The sequence below is a fragment of the Gavialis gangeticus genome, unplaced genomic scaffold (assembly GCF_001723915.1).
Source record: "Gavialis gangeticus isolate Ggan-Ray unplaced genomic scaffold, GavGan_comp1, whole genome shotgun sequence".
NCBI lineage: Eukaryota > Metazoa > Chordata > Crocodylia > Gavialidae > Gavialis > Gavialis gangeticus.
Genome location: NW_017728994.1, coordinates 65,315,961 through 65,337,087, shown reverse-complemented (window position 1 = coordinate 65,337,087; position 21,127 = coordinate 65,315,961). Strand labels below are relative to the sequence as shown.

The 21,127-nt window shown below is 37.4% G+C and overlaps 1 protein-coding gene across 5 annotated transcripts in view; it reads right to left on the bottom strand.

Moving 5' to 3' along the window:
* Positions 1 to 977: 977 nt before the first annotated feature.
* Positions 978 to 21,127, bottom strand: part of PLEKHA1 (pleckstrin homology domain containing A1) — a 90,386-nt gene continuing 70,236 nt past the window's right edge. For 2 of the 5 annotated variants that reach the window (XM_019502944.1, XM_019502943.1), the window contains 5 exons: positions 17,997 to 18,065; positions 13,515 to 13,579; positions 11,261 to 11,324; positions 6,839 to 6,928; positions 978 to 3,502 (listed from right to left, as the gene is read on the bottom strand). In XM_019502944.1, coding sequence (XP_019358489.1) covers positions 3,173 to 3,502; positions 6,839 to 6,928; positions 11,261 to 11,324; positions 13,515 to 13,579; positions 17,997 to 18,065 — 618 coding nt within the window. In that variant the 3' untranslated portion in view covers positions 978 to 3,172. Of the gene's footprint in view, positions 3,503 to 3,522; positions 3,566 to 5,608; positions 5,680 to 6,838; positions 6,929 to 11,260; positions 11,325 to 13,514; positions 13,580 to 17,996; positions 18,066 to 21,127 lie in introns of those variants that run through there. The other 3 variants (XM_019502945.1, XM_019502946.1, XM_019502947.1) reach the window with 3 other exon arrangements.

The following is a 21,127-nucleotide window of genomic DNA, read 5'->3' as shown; positions in this document are numbered from 1 at the left end:
ACTGTGACCATGGTTAGACAATTTCTCTGCTCCTACATGGGGAAAGTAGCTTCTCACTTCCTTAGATCACTATTGTGAAGATTAATACTTCTAAGACCAAGATGCTTAGATACTAGTCTTCCCTAAGCTAGAAGATAACACAACCAGGGAAGGAGGGTCATGTTATCTTTTAATCTAGGAACGGAATGGCCAACCTGCAGCACAGGCAGCCTTTGTGTGTGGCACATGGCAGATTGAGCCAGGAGCAGAAAGCAGATCAGTACAGGGAAGGGAATCAGTGTGGCACTTGGGGAGGGTGTGGGGTGGACTGGTGACATGCCTGCAAAAACTGTTGACCCCCATTGCTATAGCCATTGTCAATACTTACAGGGGTTTTAATCCATGTCCTAGGCAAGTTTGAATTTGGATAATTACCACTACATATAAAATTCCCTTATATATAAAGTTCCTTTTATAATTTCAGTCAGATATTCCTTTATCTGACTCTCATGCGGTGTTGCCACCTTTAAACAAGAGAAATGGCTGTATTTTAGCAATAGGAATATCACATTTTCATCTACAGAGATTCTAAAGCACTTGCATATAATTTAGCCAAACACACACATACAAACACACTCTTTTCAAACCAGTCATTTCAGAGACATTGTACTTATTGTGCTATGGTTGAAGTACAGGCTGTTTCAAACTTTTTTAAGGCTAGCAGAACTGACCGACCTAGAAAAGCCAAATAAAGGAAAAGATTTCTGCCCTCTCCCTGCAAAAGGCATTCATGTTCCATAATGGAAGTTGGCAGCGAAGACCCAAATTGCTAAAATAAAGAATACTTCTGCTTATTGTGTCATTACTGTGTTCAACATGGAAGAATTAAGCAAATGATGCAATCAATATACCATTCCAAAGAAATAATTTTTACTCATCATGCTGAAATTTATCCTGCTCTGAAAGAGAACATGGTACAAAACAAAAAGTCAGCAACATTAAGATATCCAATTTATTGACAATTAAACTGATTTATTGACAATTTAAATGTGACATATTTACAGGAAACAGCACTGGTTCTAAAATAATTTAACAATTCCATAGATTTATAAAAGTACTGATAAATAGGAGACCCTGACAATTACCAACAACAAATATTTTCCTATGCTACTGAACTACAAAGGTAGCTCTATGTTTTCTATAGTTCCATCATGGAGCTGTTTTACCTCCACCCCATATGTAAGATTTCCAATACTAAAATATAGTAAAATGAACATGCAGTGTGAAAGCTGTACCAGAGCAACTGATTTTAGATGTTAGAATTACAGTAAAAATATTTCAATGCAAAGTGTCTTCCACACAAATCAACTCGTCAAAAATAAGCTTTTAAAGAGCCATCGTCTTATTTTGATACAAGATAAAATCTATAATACGAGTTGAGACTTGTACAATAAATTTCAATTCTGTGCTAGTTTTCACATATACTTGGAGAGACAAATGAAAAGTGTAATTTACAAATACCATTGTTTCAAAACAGCATTTAGCTTATGGATAAAAAAAACTGAAGGTGCATATTTAATTAATGGTTTTCAAACTCACTCATAGCTGATTCTTGCATTAAATCAACTTCTCTACTCTCAAATCAGTAGGTTCATATAATAAAGCCATCTGAGTCTTTCAGTTAAGAAGTCAGTTTGGAAGCTGGAGAGATGGATATGACTTTGTGATATGTAACTTAAGTTCTAGAAGACAAACAGTATGGAAAAACTAGAAAATCTGAATCACAATAAGCAGCATCATGAGAAATATGTAGGGTTTTTGGTCGAAGCAAACATTTTCAAAACTTAACTATGGAACAATACATGTTTGATCTACTCAAATATTTGAAATGTAAAGCTTCTGAGATTTTTCGCTTGTATCACTGAAGCCCCATAACATAGTCATGTATAACAAATATTCAGTTTAAAAAAACCACATATTGCACAGCTAGTAGATGCAACACCAATATGCTGGTATACCTAGCATGAGAATTTCTATTTTAAATAGTTGTTTTGAACTATGCTACTCAAAAGAATTTCAACCCAAGGTTCAAAATCATTAGAGTAAGGTCTGTGTATACACCTATCCTCAAACATTTAACAATGAAGAGAAAACAAACAAACAAACAAAAACCACAGGCACTTTAGATTATTAGTGCACCAAAAGTTACAGGCCACAATTGCATGACTATGAACAGTTCAGTACCAATTATGACGAACCAAATAAGAAGGTCTTCCACCAATTGAAATACAGAAACAAGAACTGTTCACAGATCACTGGTAAGAAAACCAAATCTCAAATAAGTAAATCTTAAACAATAACTTTAGACATTTAATAAAACAACTGCTGCAGAGTCTAATGAAATACAATATAAAACCTGTTTAATTCAAAGGTCTAAGATGCAAGAGTCTGATTTCCCTTCTCCCCTTCCAAAATACCATTTCAGGTGGTCCATTAAAATCCAAATGTGCAAAAAATAGCAACCCACTTTTAGGTGTGCATCAAAAATAGGCTTACTATTCAAAATAGTATTCTAATGCAAATTTTACAGCACCATATATTTGGAATTCTAAGGGAGTTCAGAATTCTTAGTTTGATAATATTTCTATAGATACTGCTGATCTTGTAAGAACAGAAACTTTTTCCAACTTACCCCGAAATCTGAAAAAAAGTCAGACCAACCTTTTCAAAACAGCAGAGCAACAAGTCTCACATATGTCTAAAATCTTAACCTACTTTATAACAAAGTTAAATAATCATATTTGTTGGCAATACATTTTCCACAGCATAGCATTAAAATATTTAATGCAGTTTTGGGTTTGCCAATTTGAGGATGAAGAGTGCTGGTACCTGGTTTACTGGCAGCAGTACATTTTTGAATCACGTATTTTTGGCCCCTCCCTAGTAAGTGATAAACCATCAGGCTTTGAGAAGAAGCATAAAGGTCCATTTCTAACCCTCATTTAAAAGGCAGTATATAATCATTTAAACATATATATAATGATACGTGTGTGAGTGTACACACACCCATATGCAAAACAATCAGTGTTCCATTCTCTTTGTTCTTTCTTCTTATAATCTTCTTTGGCTAAAAGTCTGAGCAAGGGAATTATAAGGACCAAGCAAACGGATCATTCTCCAAACACTTCCATTATTACACATCACTGACTGGAAGGCTTGCATCATCCAGATCCACTGGGCCAGGATCCTGTTCCTGAGTGCCATTTTTACTTTGAGGTTCCAACAGGCCCTGCACAGTCACTTTGGAAGCTGGTTCTCTTGTAGGGACAGTCTGGACCTTGTAGTTCCCTGGCTTGGTCTTGGTAAAAGATTCGTGAAATCCTCGCTTCTCCAAGACAGAGTGTTTGGAGTTAAGGTTGGAGACCAGACTGTTGTTGCGAGAGGCTGTGGAATGTGAGGCGGCTGCTGTGGTGTTGGCAGAACAGACAGCGCAGCCGTATTCTGAAGAAGAGTCGGGATGCTCCTGTAAAGGAGGAGTGTTTGTCAGAGTCATTAATGTGTTAGTAACAACTTCAGACTTTGCTCTCTGAAAACAAAGGGAAAAAAAACCCCATGAAGCAAAGCATCAGCCATAGCAGCAGGAGGCAGGTGCTTTCCAAAGGCAATGCACTTTTAAATGTGAGCTTACAGCCGTATGTGATAGCAAATCTCCATTTTAAGTGAAGAAATCAAGTTAAATTTCTGAAGTCAAGTTTGGTACCTCTTTACATTTTGTAACAAGAATGTAGAAAAGCAAATCAGCTTGGTTTTGCTAATATGTTTAAATGGCAAACTGGCTGAAGATGTGAGCTTCAATATCTATTGGAAACGGTGTCTTAAGATGGAAAAACTAATTGCAAGTGGAAAATGTATTCAAAACATGTTTTCATGAAAATATATGTTTCCATTCAAAATGCTAAAACAGAATGGAACACTCACTCGCTGCTCGTAGTGAGAACACCCTGCTGAGTCAAGTTAAAGCAGGTTACAGTTCTGCTCTCTAGCTACTGATCTTTTTCCTCCATTGTACGCTACTTAACCACAATGCAAAATATTCTGAATAACTCACTACCGTTAGAAGCTAATGAGGCCTCTTTTGGCAAATTGCTTACTGAAATCTGGAAAAAATTCTTAAAAATAAATGTTTTAGAATCTAGATTTTTGGCCTAAATTATTCTTTTTAGAAAAATGTAATAGCAATATTTAAAGAAATTAAGTATGCAATTACTTCTAAAAACTGACAGGCAAGGCATTTTCAAATAAAGGTTTATTATTTGTACTTCCATTCTGCTGACTCTTTCCAAAATTGTCATTTGAGGTAATGAGATAATATATCATCTTTAATAACTTGTAGCCAAAAGGTAACCAAACTATGCTTGTAAATACTTCCACTATGATACATCATGCCATTAAGATATTTACTTCCAGACTTCACTATACGATGTCTGTCAAAGATGCAAACATCCTATATGAAGCATAAAAATATTTTCATATCATTTGTACAATTTAAAATGAGGTACTGACATTTTAAATTTCTAGGTACACATTTCCAAGTTCATGTTTCCAAATCATCAATATTGCCAATACATTGGAGCAGTAGTAAATATTTGTATTTCAAAAGCTATTGTGCTTTTGTGCATACAACAGTTATTACCATCTGTATTAATAATTTCATCTTGCTCAGCCTTCCATTTTGTTTTTGGCAGCAATTCAAGGAATAATTTTGTAGGGTTTTTATGCTTAATAGTTGGCTTGCCACACCACTTTTCCTTCTTTAAATGAGAAAGCGGCTTTGCTGTGTGGCTCAGTGGTTTATTTTCATTAATAATTTCAGTGAAGGAAACTAAAAACCTGAATTTAAAATAAACCTCTGTGGTCAAAACAGTGAATAATTACATCAACATTTTTAATAAGATATTTATTAAATCACATCTAAAAATGATCAGATTCTGCTACCCGAAACTGGCTATAAGTTCATAGTTAACACATTATGCTCTTTTACTATTTATAGTGTATATAGCTTTGAATAGGATACTGATTGCAAGTTAACCCTTCTAAATTTTCACTAATCATTTCATGCATTTGATCTTAAAAGACATGCAAATCAGGCTACAATATTATCCTTCCCAATATTATTGTAGTTATAAATGTGCATGTGTGCACGCACATATCTGAGCATTATTTCAGGGTAGCTGTTACTTTTAATGCCGCTTTTGCAAGGTTTGGAACGATGTACAGTAAAATGGAAATATGAACTCTCATGCAAATTCAAACAACATTTTAGTATCTTCCCTTTTACACAGTGTTGTATTTAAATTTCATATATGTAAAATTTATATTTTAAAACTGAGGAAACAGTCTTGAGTGCAAGCACAAGTCTGACATTTCCAAGTCAATTTGATTTTTTAAGTAAAGAGGAAGTAAGTGCAAATCTAATAAGTGGCGTGAAGTAGTGAGTTAGTTTTTAATAATGGTAATGATGGAACTGCAAAAGGCAGCGAGATTAACTCTTAGTTTTACATAGTGCAAATTACTGCTTTAAATTCTAGCCCTCTCTTAAGAAGGCAAGTTTACATGAGAGCCCACATACGTGCTGCATTCACCAGTTCTTGATGTATACCTCTGTATACAAGGATTTGACAGCCTTCTGGCCTGCCGCATCTGGAACACAGTGCAAAGCTAAGATTAGAGTAACCTACACTTGGGGAAAGAGGGGAAAAAAGAGAATGTGTTGCCGAAAGTCATTGCAAGATCGCTCAGTTAGCCCCACCACAAAGCATACACGAACAAGATAACTCTTTTCTATACATTCATCTCCCCCAGAAAACATTTTTATAACCGAGTATATTTTAAAAGGTGGCAGGGTTTTTTTTATATATGTAAAAAGGAAAGAGCTATTAAATTACTAGCTGGGGAAAAAATGTACAAGTCAATCAACAGCAAATTGTATTAGCACATCATCAATAACAGCATTTTTAATAGCCAGATTTCAGTTCCTTGATTTCCAGTGTATTATGTATGGGAGCAGTATATTAATCTTATTACAAAATTTTCCAGAGCCAAAAGATGAAAGCCATATCTTACAGCATCTGAACTGTAAAGCATCCCATGATAAATCTGGACTTAAGTGACACTATTTAATTATCAGCATAAATTATAATAAATATGTGAAAACATTGAAGTATTTAATTTAGAATTAGATTTATGAACACTGTCAAGCATAGGCTCCACAAACACCAAGATTTACATCGGTTGCAGAGACTCAGTTCAGTAATGCTAGATGGTGTTCACATTAGGCCTCCCACAGCCAAACTTCTCATTCGCATGAGTTCGCAATTTCAGAATCATCTACATTAAAACTGAGATGCCTACCTACTAACATGACAAATGGCCATGGCTGATCCTGAAGATGTGGAAGCTTAGGTCAAAATATTTGAAAATCAGTATATTGGCATCTGATTGCAAAATTTAATAATCAAAAGTATCACATGAATTAGAAAGATTCTACTTAAGTCCTAAAACTGGTAAGTTTAGTGAAAAGAGCTCATACTGAATTAACAGAAGAGTCTTCATGTATGGCACTTGTACTATCTACCTATTTAAGACAATACAGTGCACACAAAGCTACATACAAACTGCACTAAGGTAAGTATTCATTTAGAAATGAAAATGTTTTATGCAAATCCAATTTCTAGGAAAGTTCATACAGATATGTTACTATAAAACTGGGGGAGGTAGATGAAAAGAAAACAAAAGAACTTCAGGTACAAGACTGACCACCACCTAAAAGGAGCATTATCTAAAGCTCATAAAAACATACAGAAGCTGCTGATCTTCCAGGTCCCCGCTGGGCTACTATGGCACCAGATATTGCTTTTATCCAGCTGTGCATATCCTCTGGACTGTCTGCCTAAATTCAAAGACAAATCAAAAGTGTTAGCCCTTCATATCATACAGCTGTTTAAACTTGGTGAAAATGCTTGCAATTGAAAATAAAACAAATTAGCTAAAGATGAAGCACTTCAAAAGTCTTGCAAGATAGACGTATACATTCTTTGAAGTCCTCCAAAAACGGCTGGCACACTCTAAAAATAACCCCAAACGAAGCACAAACTTTGTAAGTGCTTCAACAATGAAGTGCTTCCTGTATATGCACAAGATTTACAAAGTACAACAGGGGACCCCAGGGTCCTCCAGTATCCCACAGTGCTTCCCCATCTCTCTTCAGCTTCTACTTTGTCAGAGAACTGGATTCCCATGGAAAGAGTATTGGGATTTGACACTTCCCACCTATTACCCTGATACAAATCACCCCTCCTCAGCCAAACTAGCAGCAAGAGAAAAATTCCTCTGCAGGCCCAAAAGACAACTAGCCCAATCCCAAAAGGGACAGAGGGAGTTGCTACTACAAATGAGAGGATTCAGACTAGAGGGAGGGAGCTTCTGAACCCTCTTCCTGGGGCTACCTGAACTGCACTGGCCAGACCACCAGATCAATTCAGATGATGCCCCTTTCCAAGTATCCTCCCCCAAAAATGCTGAGAAGGAAGGATATTGTTAAAGACAACACTATCCTTTTTTCCTTGCTAATGCAAATTATACCTCCTCCCAGTGCTTCTGGGGTTGCAAAGTGGTCAGTGAAACAGATATCAACAAAGGTCAGGGAAACACTCAAGCATTTTTCCCTTCTCTCTCAGTAAGCAACCTCTTCTAAACTCATGCTGATATCAGACTAATTTCACAACCATCGGAGATGATCAGACAAATGGTACTCCATTCCTCCATACGACAACGTTGATTATGATGGAAGTACCCACAAACATCACATATAAGACTTCCCTGCCCCAGTGAGTTTTAAATAAGCTCAGACTTTCAGCCCAAGGGAAGTAGGAATGAATAGAAGGGTATGCAGGAATCTTACACTAACCGGTTACTATTGGTAACAATAGTGCATATACAGATTGTTTCAGAGAGGACCAGTGGAAGAACCCTGGTCATAATCTATTGCATATTAATCAAAAATAGTATTTTCTACCTAATAATTTTCAAGTCAACTCTAACTGGTATACAAAACATAAGAGGAAATATATTCTTCATCATCATAAAATAACTGAGCCACTTTTTCTGTTGTGAAACTGCAAAGAAAATGCAGACATTTGATATTTTTGGTAGTTTATACATTTTTAACACCAAAACCCAACTGCAGTAAAGTCTCATTAGTTTAACATCAGATAGTTCAAAGTATCAGATTCTTCTAAGCTACTGTCACTCCCCAGCTGAAAAGACAGATTTTTGCAGGCTTTACAATTTGGATAATTCAAAATACAACTACTTTGAAATCTGAAACTGTTTTCTGATCCCTTGGACCAGGAAAATATGTTATCTGTCATTAAACTGCTGCAGCATGTGCTCAGTCACAGAAACCAGTTATGAAGTTGACTGAACGGAGGCTGCACTGAGGATGCCCACAAAACACTTGGCACAAGGCAAACACCCACATGGGGCAAAGATGCTGGTGGAACCTACCACAAGTCTGGGTTAGTACAGCACACCTAAATCAGACAGATTAGCCATTGCATTCAGTCCTTCTCAGCACCGATTTTTTATTCAAGTCATAGTGAACCACTATGTCAAATACATTTAATCTTCCTCTTCATTCCCACAGCTGAGCGGTGCCTTTCTTTCCCATTTCCAATGTTCCTTCTCCAGCCTTAAATGTCTGGCAAACATTCCCAAATGTCTATGCAAATGAGAAGCTCTGTCACATCTGTACTTGGCATATCACATGCGACCCATGTAGCCCTGCCCTCCATGGGGTGGAGATGGACCAGGCAGCCCCATGACTCATCTGCACATACATTTTTGGAGAGTCCCAGGACTCGTGACAAGAACACCCCATTCCAGTCATCAGTGGAGAGCTAATTAGCACGTGAATCTTTTGGGAGAGGGAGAGGGGATATTTGAAGTACACAAACAGTGAGTAGCATGGGGCTGAGGGATCATCATGGATAGAAACATTGTTGACCCTGATGTATAATAATAATAATTAACAATGTACTTGTGCTGAAACTGCCAACATTTTGCAAAAAAATAAAAAGCATCGATTATGGGTGAACTAAGTTTGTGGACACCAATGTGCAAATCAGCACACATACATTTATTTCAAACCCGTTTATGTTAAAGTCAATGGCGTTTTGGTCTCCTGCATTCTGAATTAATGAGGCTGAACTGTACTGTTTTCTTTCCTTTAGAATTAATTATGCAAATTTTTCTGCATGCATATTACACTGATTGCTGCCTGAATCTAATTCAACAACCACAAATTAAAAGATGGGACACAAGAGGAATTGTTTATAATAAGAACTATATTGTTAACCAGTTGCTCACAATAGGACAAATCATTGTTTTTCAAACTCCACTGCTTCATGTTATTGGGGTAACACAAATACAATACTTTTCCTTGTTTCTGTGCTTCTGTTTTCTATCACTTGCTTTTAGGCACAGAAATTAGTTGGTGTTTCTGAGAGAACAGAAACAAACAGTTTTATCAATCTGTACTAACAGGTTCTCAAAGCAGTTATCATCTGCTGCTGGCCGCAATTTATATAGGAGGGTGCAGCTCACCCAGCAGAAACCATTCCTTTTGGCAGATTCTCTGCTAGACTCCTATCTCCATCCCACGTCCCAACTAATTGACACCAATTAGGAGGGTTTGGGGGGTTGGGGTGGAGGGGGAGAGTTTAATAAAAACTGCACGGACATTTCCACTCTTAAATGCTTTGAGTATGATCTTTATATTTGATTTGTTATGCATTAATGGCTGAAAGTTTTTGTTTACTTGTTTTTGGAGGGATTTTTCCAAATCTTACACTCCCACTCCCCAGCTGACCTTCATCAAATGGCATATACCTGGGATGCATCACAACACCACCATTTATCAAAACTTCCTTTCAAATGAGTATTTTCTATATTAGGATGATAATTTGCTATACCTTCTTTATAAAAGTGTGCTAATGAACTCATGATGCGCTTTAAAAAGCTCCAGTATGTTATCATCCCATGGAATGATTATTTAAACCTATTACCTAAAAAAAAAAATCAGGTGTACAAGGTGCAAAACCCTTGGTTTTCAGTAATAACTAATATTAATATAACATTAATTAGGTACAATACCAAAGTAAGTGTGCAGGCAACCCAGAATGACTCTCAACTGGGTGACTTTAGATAAGGCAATCATATTTGTCACAGAGAATCAGAGCTGCCACCAAAATGTTTTATTTGGGCATTTTTTTACACTAAGAAATTGCCAGGGATCATCCCAATAGTGTAAACTCTCAATCATTTTGACATATAATGAGTCTGGGGGAAAAGTTTATAACTCTGATTTTACCTCCCCCTCCCACCACACTCCACACCCCCTTCTACCTCAAATTTAAAAATTCCTCATCTGGATAGATCCATAGACCAGAATATTCTAGCTAATATTTCTTCATTCAAGCTACCTTGCAAATTTTAACTCTCACACTTGCACAGAAAAAGAATTTTGGTACATTTTGTTGGGTTCAAAAATAAGTAAAATATCCATAATTTTCAAAACCATCACGGTAAGAAGGTGAGAGTAGATTTTCAGCATGTACTTTTATATGTATATACTATTAATTTTCAAAGAGATGGAAAGAATCACTAACACATTTGTTACGAAAGCATCAAGTAACCTAACAGAGTACACAAAGACATTTTTAAAAAAGAAATAGGTCCTAAGCCTAAAAATTACTATAGCTAGGACTGTAATAGATGTTGTGAATGAATGAAGGCTATCAATTTAAATGGTTGACCACTGAACTCAAAGTCCTCATACTTTAAATTCACAAGCGACTAAATAGAAATAATTTATGAAAAGTCAAATATATTGAACTAATAAGGAATTCAGATAATTTATGTCAACTGATAATTCACAATTTTATAAACATCAAGGTTATTCAATTCTTGCGATCATTCTGAAATTTCTTACATGTATTTTAGAAGAAAACTGAAAAGAAAGGCTAAATTAAAACATGACAAAAACAACTACTGTAGGTTCTGATATACTATCATATTTCACAAGGAATGTATGCTAGAAAGGGAATACTGGAGTTTTTTCAAGAAAACTGTGGGGTATTTAAACAAGTTTTTAATCAGCAAAAATGTTCCTACTTAAATTTTCTTGCAGAAAGATCTGGTTTTATCCAGAGAAAAAGATTACCTGCACATAAAACGTTCGAGAAGCTGTTACAATTTCAAAGAGATTGTCTCTCATCATTATATCACTGTAAAAGAAAACAAAACAACACAACACATCTAAAGACAGTTAAAGCAAGTTATTTTTCCCTCTGCTATATAAAAATAGAACAAAAAGTATGCGTGGGAAAATATTTAAGATTTCTATATAAAAGATGATCATCTGAAAATGCTTAAAAGAGGTTGCAATGAACATGGTATTATGAACCCAAACTGCACAATCAGATACTTTTTCTCACTTAGATGGTAATGCACTACTTGAAAACTTCACTTTTATATTTTCAAACTTTCAGCAAGTTGCAGTCTTTAGCAGCCAGCTGCACACCACCTGTCATAGCTTGTGCAATGCAAATGAAGTTACTTTTTTCTCAAAATCTTATTTGAATTCAACCTCAGGATGTATACAACAGTCAATTTCCCTGTAGTAACCATAGTTCAAAATGTGGTCAGCACTGAATCCACTGTTTAGTGCACATAGACTACATGAAGACAAAAGCAGTCTTTTGAACAGCATAAATATCAGTAATCTACATGCAACCTGTCTTCCCCATGCTTTCATGCAAGAGATAAAGGACAGAGCAGTATCGACTTAATTTTATTGCTATTTAAAGCCCTCTTGAAATCATTATCAAGATGTAGGCAAAAGGAGTGTTGCCCAAATCCACAGTTAGACATCTATGATCCCAAAGACACAGAGCACTGATCAAGTCTCACTGACTTCAGCAGAATCTACCTGTACCCAACTTTGTGTCCTGATATTAAAAAAAAAATGCACTCTAAAACCTTGGCTCCATATTATTAATACAGTACTTTCTCTCATCAATTTGTACCACACAATTCTTCCTAGTCTAGTGTACCAGAAATCTGAGAATTAACCCCACAAAATGAGCTTTTAGATAAAATTCAGTGCATCAGTTTATATGCTCGGTTTAGTGATGTTTAGAGAAAATGTCTTAAGGACAAAATATTTGTGATACTGTATTAAAAAAATAGCACAATATTATAAACCCACTTAACCGAACTATAATGTTTATACCAATAAAGAATTTGCCGATTTAATACATCACAGGAAATTTCCTATCACTACTTTTAAAGTCACCTCGGTTAGCAAGATTTCACATGATGGGAATGGGAAGGAACTTCTCTCTTATTAAACTGGACAGCATTAACCTACATTAAGGAATTGCAGCATAATCACACAGAAGAAGTGGGATTGTTGTAGATGTGATGATCCAAGAAATGTTCTGATAAATCTTTATGAGTTCTCTGATAAATCTGCTGTTTGAATGCACATTAAAAGACAACATAAGCCACATCTGCCTCTCCTCCAGACCTAAATGGCAGCATGTGCTCCTAAGCTTGTCAAAATTCTCTCCCAGCTATACAGCTGGCCCACTAAAAGGTATCACAAAAAAAAGTTGCCTATTCACAGACAGTGCACTTAAATTGACTTTAAGTCATTTCACATCACTATTTTCAGAATCTTATGGCACCTATATATGTGCCCTGGGATGGGGAAGAAGGGTAATTAAAGCAGCTCTCAGGAGCCACTCTAAATCAAAACACGTGCAGCATCTCGTATATTCCGTGTCCTGTGTTTCGAAATGCCAGTGGGGCAAGCTTTAGTTCGACAAGCTTTGGCTTCAGGCAGAGGCATTTTTAACTATTTTCAAACATGGGGACGCTGAATACACGAGGCACTGCAGCATGCTGGAGTGTTTATTAAAATGCTAGAGCAGACTTGATTAATTGAGTCTGCTCTGGCACATTCTAATCAGAATGCATCAGAGCACGTGTAAAAGTGCCTTTAATTTTATTTTGAAAACTCCTAGTAAGCTTATTTCTAAGACAACATCCAAAAAAGGTCATCAATACTTAACATAAATATGAGTAAAAAATAAATGACCAAGAAAGCATCTCTGTTTAAGCAGATCATTCTTCTAAAGTACCAAGTAGCATACTAGTTAACACCTTTTCCCTAATAGACTCACCATGCTTTACAAAAAAGGGTGTTACTCTCATTTTTGCATTTAGGAACTATTAAGAATCCAGATCTCCTGGCTGGTTCTAATCATCACAGAAATACTGTTTATCCCTAGACAGACTGATAATCACATATATATCAAACCTGACTACTGGCTTTTCCTACACTGTAGCCATAATAAGGCACCATGAATTACACTTTAAAATGTTTTGCACAAAGGTTTACTTTTCCTGACCTTTGTTTACATTCCTGGACTTTATGGACCTCTTTAAGTGGTATAAGCCGGAGAGGTTCTTTTTCCTGCAAAAAAGGAAAAGGACTTGAGTAAATCATTATTTTAATGACTAGAAAAAATAATATTCTGCAGCACTGCTCTTGTATATCAATTCTGACGTCAAAATCCTATTATGTACGTAACAGGATTTTGATGTCAAGACGGAAATGCAATAGCAAGGCTGCAAAAGTGATACTTTCAAGGCAGCCAGTTATGTTACAGCTGACACAGTCAAGAGCACTGAGTTCACCACAAACTTGTAAGGACATGAACTTGTTTTGTTAATGAAGCGGATGACCTGAAACTTCTTATGTACCTAAGCATGACACTGTGAACAGGATAAGGCTCAGAGGAACCCAATGCTTCAAATCTTTCATCAATGCACTCTTCAAAAAGAGACAAAATGACCACAAACAAATTAGAATGCTCCAAATTAGGTTCTGCTGTGAAACATTAACCCAAGGTAAGGAAGAGTTCATCTCTTAAACAACAAAACAAAACAAAAAAAACAAACACACACACCAAACTCATCAAAAAGACCAAAAGGTAGCGAGTGTCCAATGGTCCAAAAGACCAAAAGGTAGTGTCCAATGGTAAAAAATTACTGCTGGCATAAGTGGGAACAAAAACAAAGCTATATGCATAAACCATGAAAAAATCTGGCCCTCCAAATACTATTTATCCAGAGATAAGTTGTAACCAAAATTGTCACTAGACAAACATTTAAAATGCAATGCCATAATAGAAACATACACTTGTTAATACCCTTGTTAACTGCATGGCAAGACACTAATATAATTAAGAATACATTCATGTTAATTGCATGCTTCATTCTGTAACAAGGAGATACTTTAATGATATTGGTGGAACTCTAGACTTTGACAAAGCATAAAAGTATTCTTTAGTATCTAAGAAAAGTTGATCGCTACATCCTTTCACAATGACAGAACCCAGACAAAAATGCTGACGTTTTAGATCATGTATAAAACGTGAAAATATTACAGTAAAAGAATAAACTGAAGAATTAAGTAATGTAAATTCAGCTCAGTTTGTTACACTTTTGGCAAAGAAGGAAAAGTAATGTCATATATCTCCCTATTTCCTGAACAATATGAAAACAGAACACTGGTCTTTCAAATACCAGTTTAATGTGCCACCCTGTGGCTGCTATAGGGAATAGTAATAATGTATCCATGTTTAGCCCCAAATTTCTCTTTTCCCTACCAGAAAATAGAGTATTTTAATCTGCTTGCAACCTGGGGGTAGAAACATATTCATTATTTACTGGGAACTGGAAAATGCCCTGGTCTTAAGATCCTTCCAGTTGAGGTAATTTCCACAACCAGAATTATCCAAATCTACTTTCTACAAAATATACGTAATACAATGTATAATGCAAGAGAATGGTTTCCTCCTCCAACATAGCACAGTTAAATCTACTTAACTACAACAAACTCAATTCCATGGATGTCAATTTCTATCCCTATTCTATAGGACCCATTTGTTTCCATGAAGGGTCAAAGCTGCCTAACAATTTGAAGTATGAAAATTTTAAGGTAGCATGGATAAATTTCCTATTCTTCTTTGTGCTAATTTCAATAGACACTTCACGTTGGAATTTTCATAACAGTGAGAAGTACAATCATTCTCCACCTGGAGGATACTGTATTCTCTGACCGGCATTCAGAAAACTTACAACTGAACCTTGATGTTTCCCAACACAACAGAAGATGAGAGGAAGAAAAGGTATATGAAATACTGGATGCAACGGTTATGAATTCGAGATCATGAAAGTATGCCTGTGTATTAAATCAGAATTCTCTGTTTGGCTTCAATTTGGGAAAAAACAAAACCAATGGAACAGTCTCCATTAACTGTGAGCCTTTTTGAAATGAGGCCTTGTAGTGTTTGGTCTTAGCTAAGCAACTCCCCACCACAAATGTCTATTTATTCTGAATCCAATATACTCCAGCAATCATGTCACTGTTTGCTTTAGCTTTCCCCTCATACTTAAACCGATCAGAAAAAAGTGGCTCAAGAAGAAATAAGCAAATTTTCTTCTCTTAAAGCCAATATTGTTGCTATCACAAGACTGCAAGACCCTGTAACAAGACCCAGAAATACATGCAGTATCAAATGGTAATAATTTGGGAATTGTGAAAAAGAAAAAGGCTGCAAGACATCTGCAAAACATAAGATTTTTCTGAGAATGGTAAGGACATGCTTTCAAAACATCCCTCTTTTGAAAACTCAGCATCTGTTTTAAGAGAGGGCCCTGCTGTTTATACCCGATTCTGCAGCTACCAATAGGATGAGGAATGAGCAAGCCATAATACTCTTATCTGAAGTGGATGATGATTTAATTCATGCCACCACCTTTCCATGAGCTGCTGTAACTGCAAATAGGACAAAAGTGTCATAATTCTTGCAGAACTCCACATGGCACCTCCTCTGGAAAGTGTCCAGTGACCCCATCGACCAAAGCTATATTCCCATTTATTCTAAAACTGAAATAGCTTGGTGCCAATCTGCATCCAGCTTTAGACAGGACTGGCCAATGTTCTGACAGAACTGATGTAACAAGCAAGGGTAGCTACTGACCCTGCACTTGTTCCAGTTACCACTTGAAAAGCATTTTCTCCTGCTGTATTTCACAGATTGCTTCAACTTGCCATATGACCTGTATTGCTTTCATTAGTGTCTGGCAGGGGTTGAGATTTTAATTTCAACTTGTCTTGCTCTGAATACCCTCACCATTTCCATAGAGCTTTCCACTGTATCGGTAAAACAGCTAGAAACTGATCTGAGTGTCTGATCCAAAGAACCAGAGCCTCATACATATGCATGAAAGAGTTGAATCTCATTTGCCCCTCTTCTTCCCTAAAGAAGAAAAGGTTCAGTTCTTTTCCAGGGAGAAGCAAGGAAAGAAGAATGTCAGATACTAAATGAGAAGGCCCACACCCGCGATACGGGCCATCCCTGTTAACAACGTTTGTGAAAACTAGCAGAGGGTGTTTAGAATGCAAGGTAGCTTTCACATTTATATTTGAGCAAACTGAGGAAAGACTAAAGAGGCTAGGCCTATTCAGTTTAGAAGAAATGCTTGAGGGGGTACATAGTATGGGTTTACAAAATACTAAATGGTGAAGAGAAAGTAAATAGGAATTTGTTATTTACTAATGTCTCAATACAAGAACTAAAGGTCACAAAAATGAAACGAGTAGGTAGTAAGTTTAAAACTAACAAAAGGAAGTTCTTTTTCACACAGTACAAAATTAAGATGTGGAACTCATTGAAACCAGATGTTGCAGAAGCTGACAGTTTAGCCACGTTCAGAAGAAGGGACTGGAGAAATTCTTGGAAGATACGGATATCGGTAGCTATTGAATATGGGAGTTAAGCAACCAGACTCTGAATCAGACCTTCCTAGACCTTAAATGCTGGAGGGCTGCAAGGGGGAGAGGAACAGTGGAAAACACCCTGGTCTCACACAGTTCATTCTTGCTTTCAGCATCCACTCTCTGCCACTGTGCGACACAGGATACAAGATGGACCTATGGTCTGACCCACTAAATGGCAGTTCTTATGTTCTATATTTTCAAATGATGCCACCTAACAGCTGTCATGAGAAAAAGAAAAGGACTGAGGCTTGGATGCCTTGGAAGGTCTATACAAGTGAAAACACATCACTTTCAAGAAAAAAAAAAAAGTTTCCTCAAAGTTATCAAACATCTAATCCAGTGGTTTTCAGCCTTTTGAGACTCAAGGCACCAGTTCATCACTTCTATAAAACTGAGCAGCACCCAATTCCAGAAACTAATTTATTACCTCCTTGCAGAGAGCCTGGGCAGGGAGAGTGACAGGCAGAGTCTGCTCTTATTTGCTTATGTCTTCACTCCTGGAGCCGGACTCTACCCTTCTAGGAAACATTTGGTCAATGAATCAATTACACTAACAATGACCAAAAAGTTGTTTAGCTTAAGAAACTAATTTGCTATTAGCATGACAAAAAAACCTGACACTTTTGCAATCCCCTCACCCCCCTCCAATACTGACCGGTTTCATTGTTTGAATGGGAACAGGATAACTTTATTTACCATGACCAAATGTATGTTGCCGCACAGGAAAGCTTAAACATGAGATACTTCAATATCAACTATCCTTAAGACAATTTTCATGAAATTCACACATAAGCCTGAAAAGCACAAATGATTGATTAAAATGAATGACAATGGTGGAGTATGTTTATAAATTCATTCTCTCTCACTGAAAATCAAATTTTCACAATGACATACTAGTCTCCAAGGCAGCAGATTCCTAAGTCAGAGAATCACAAAAGCAGCAAAGGGCATTTACAACCTCAAAGAGAGAGTTCAACCCCAAATAGGCTTTTGAAATTTACTTCTATACATTTTGAAAACAATGTAACATTTTGAAACGTACCAATTCAGATTTGAAATAACGAATTGCGTTTTCATCTAATTGAAAGTACCTCCTCTTCCAGTTCTTCATCTATTAAAGAAAGAAAAAGAAATATTAAGACTTGGACGAACTGCTTGATCTTCTTTCAGGAATCAGAGAAGTTGAAAGATTTGCATTTTTTTTTTTTTTTTTCTGTGTTGCAATTTCTACTAGTGTTTCTGGGTATTCTTTAGTTAGCCTGATATACCCCATCTCTCCCTATAGCCAAGCATCTTACATTTCCTTCAGTTTCCTTTTAAACTACATATGCTCCACTCCACTCTGAAAGATACCTAACTCTGCATTCTTCTCACCGTTCTATGCAAAAGAACTAATCCAATTCTTTTGGGGCCAGTCAGTCAACTTTTGGGGGTCCAGCTCCTGAAAACTTGGTTCTACAATCTATTCAGATTAAGATTTTTGAAGCTCCTGGACAGATATAATCAATTTTAGCTTTCAGCTGGTGAAGTGTGAAAATGTTTTGTACTGAATGTTTTACTCCTTCGACTCTTTTAGGTAAAACTCTACTTCCTGGGTACAGAGGAATGACACTCGGGCTATATTCCATTAGAAAGAAACCTGAGGCTGACAGCTCTGAAAATGATGAGTACCGACTAAATAAAATATGCCACCAGAGAGGAACTATTCTTAAACTGGATCAGACTTCAGAAAGAAAGGATCTGGAGAGATCTCCTCAAGCAGAGGGTCTTTCCAAAGATTGCAACTAGGAGGAGAAACAGCTGAAAGAATTGGATTTGGAAGAGCAGAGTAGAATGCAGAGAAGAACTGAATGACGGTATCAAGCTAAGAAGCCAGAGCAGTAATTTAATAAGTTTTGAGAAGGGAGGAGAAGCAGGAAGAAAAAAATGGAGGGAGGTAGTAGGAACGCAGAATGTAGCATTAAAGTTCTCCTTTTTTCCATCCCTCCTCCTCTTACTGCCCAACTTAGCTCTTGCTGCCTAGCTTTACTGCTTCTCCTCCAAATCCGTATCTTTCCTTGTTGGCACCCTCTCTGTTTAAAGGAACGCACTGTTCTTTGCTTTCAGAGAAATCCCATGGACCTTTTATTTTCACTGTTTGCCTTTGCCAAATCTGGGACAGCAGGTGGAAAATTTCATTAGCTACTAAGATTATCCCCCTTCAAAGCTGTCAACCGTCCCTTGCCCCCTCCCCCAATTTTTTGCAAAAAAAGATTGGGTCCCAAATGTTTAAATGTTTTCTTTCCAAAACTCCTCAGTCTCAAATAATATATATAAATTACTGCATGGGAACTTCATATTTTATTTAAAAAAGGATAGTTGGTGTTAAAAATCATGGTAAATGTATTTAAGATGGAAGTTAGTGGTGACTGACAGAAAGCATGTTTTCTGTACTGCATCAGTATTAAAGCAGGATGGAAGCTAGTTTAGAAACCAACACTGGGACAATTTCACAAGCCTCGTCAGAGACACAACTGTATGGAAGCAGGACTAAAATGCTTACTATTTGTGCTATACACACCACACAGAACTTGGGCCACTGTACTCCTCAATCCAAGGAGGTCATACTGTAGCCTTCACTTTCCAGAAGATTGAATTTAGATGTCACCACCACCATTCATAATTCACTTTTGACCATCTCTGTCCCAGGCAAGTGAGGGCTAAGACTTCTATTAAATCCCTTTACGAACAGTATCATAAATTCTTAGGCCAGCCTTTAAATGCATTTTAAAAATATAATTAAATCTAGAATTAATTCCATAAGTAAATAATCATGGAATCTTAATATGGTCTCTTGTTCATATTATACAATCTTAAAAAAAATGTTACAATCCATATTTTCCAGATGTTGCACACTTTTTTCTAATGCCTTAAGTATACTGTGTCCAGTATTTTATTAATCATTTTTAACTCTTCCACTTCATCAGTAGTATTTTTATTTCATTTTTAACTCTTCCACTTATTAAGTAGCATATTCTCATAATGTACTTCAATAATTTTGCCAGTAATACTGCACTATAAAAATATTTTAGGCTTAAATTCATGTAGCCCATATACCGGATTCATACAATTACTTTACACTACATGCTACTGAACATGTGCACTTTACTACCTTTAAAATGCATAGGCATGCAACTGAATCAAGACTATAGCCTTATTCAGGGTACGCACTTATCTAACCTTAATGTAAAAATTGCACTATAGCACTATTGACAATAAAAACACTAGTAGCCCTAAAACTGACCAGTTTTATTTTAATCTATTTTAATAGTCATTACTATTAAAAGCCATGAAAACAAAGGGAGATTTGAGCTTGGTAGTTTCACAGCTGCTGTTAATTTCAAGATTTCCAATACCTGCTCTTTGACAACTTCTATTCCAGGAGTGTGCAAAATACAGTCCACAGGCTGGATCTGGCCCACCAAGGGATTTTATCCAGTCTGTAGTCGGTCCCTCAGCCCCGCCTGGCCCAAGCATGGGGGGCAGCCCAGGCCACATGCATGTAGCCAGTCCTGCTGCCCCAGGGTGCTCAACGGGGCTGGGGCAGAGTGGCAGCTAGATTTGCTTCACCAGCAGCCCCCACAGCAGTAGGTCCTTCCAGTTGTGGCTGCCAGTCTCTGCCACTGCCACTGGACCCAGCCCCACTGCCGAGGCACTCCAACCCACCTACCCTACACCTACCGCCGGGGCGCTGGATGCAGCAGGCAGGCATGATCTCCAGGAAGAGAGGCTGGGGACTTGCACAGGCATGACATGCTCAAGCAGGCAGATGGGATGGGTACGCAGGTGAGTGGGGAGCGATTATCTGCAAGCAGGACAGGCGGGGCTGGGGCCAGGACCAGCATCAGGATCATGGGGCACTGACAGCACAGGGCTGGGGCCCAGAGCAGAGCCATAATCTGCTACCTACGCGTCCCTGCAACAAGCACCAGTTCTGCATGCAGAGGCGTGCTGACTGGCTCTGCCATGGGTCCTGTACTGTCACCACCCTGCAACTGTGATCCCAGTTCCAATCCCAGCCTCAGCCCTACCCATTAGTCCCTCTCTTGGATGCTGCTCCCCACGCAAAGCCCCATCCCATCCCATCCACTTGCCAGAATGCACTCTTGCCCATGCAGGTCCTGGCCCCATCTT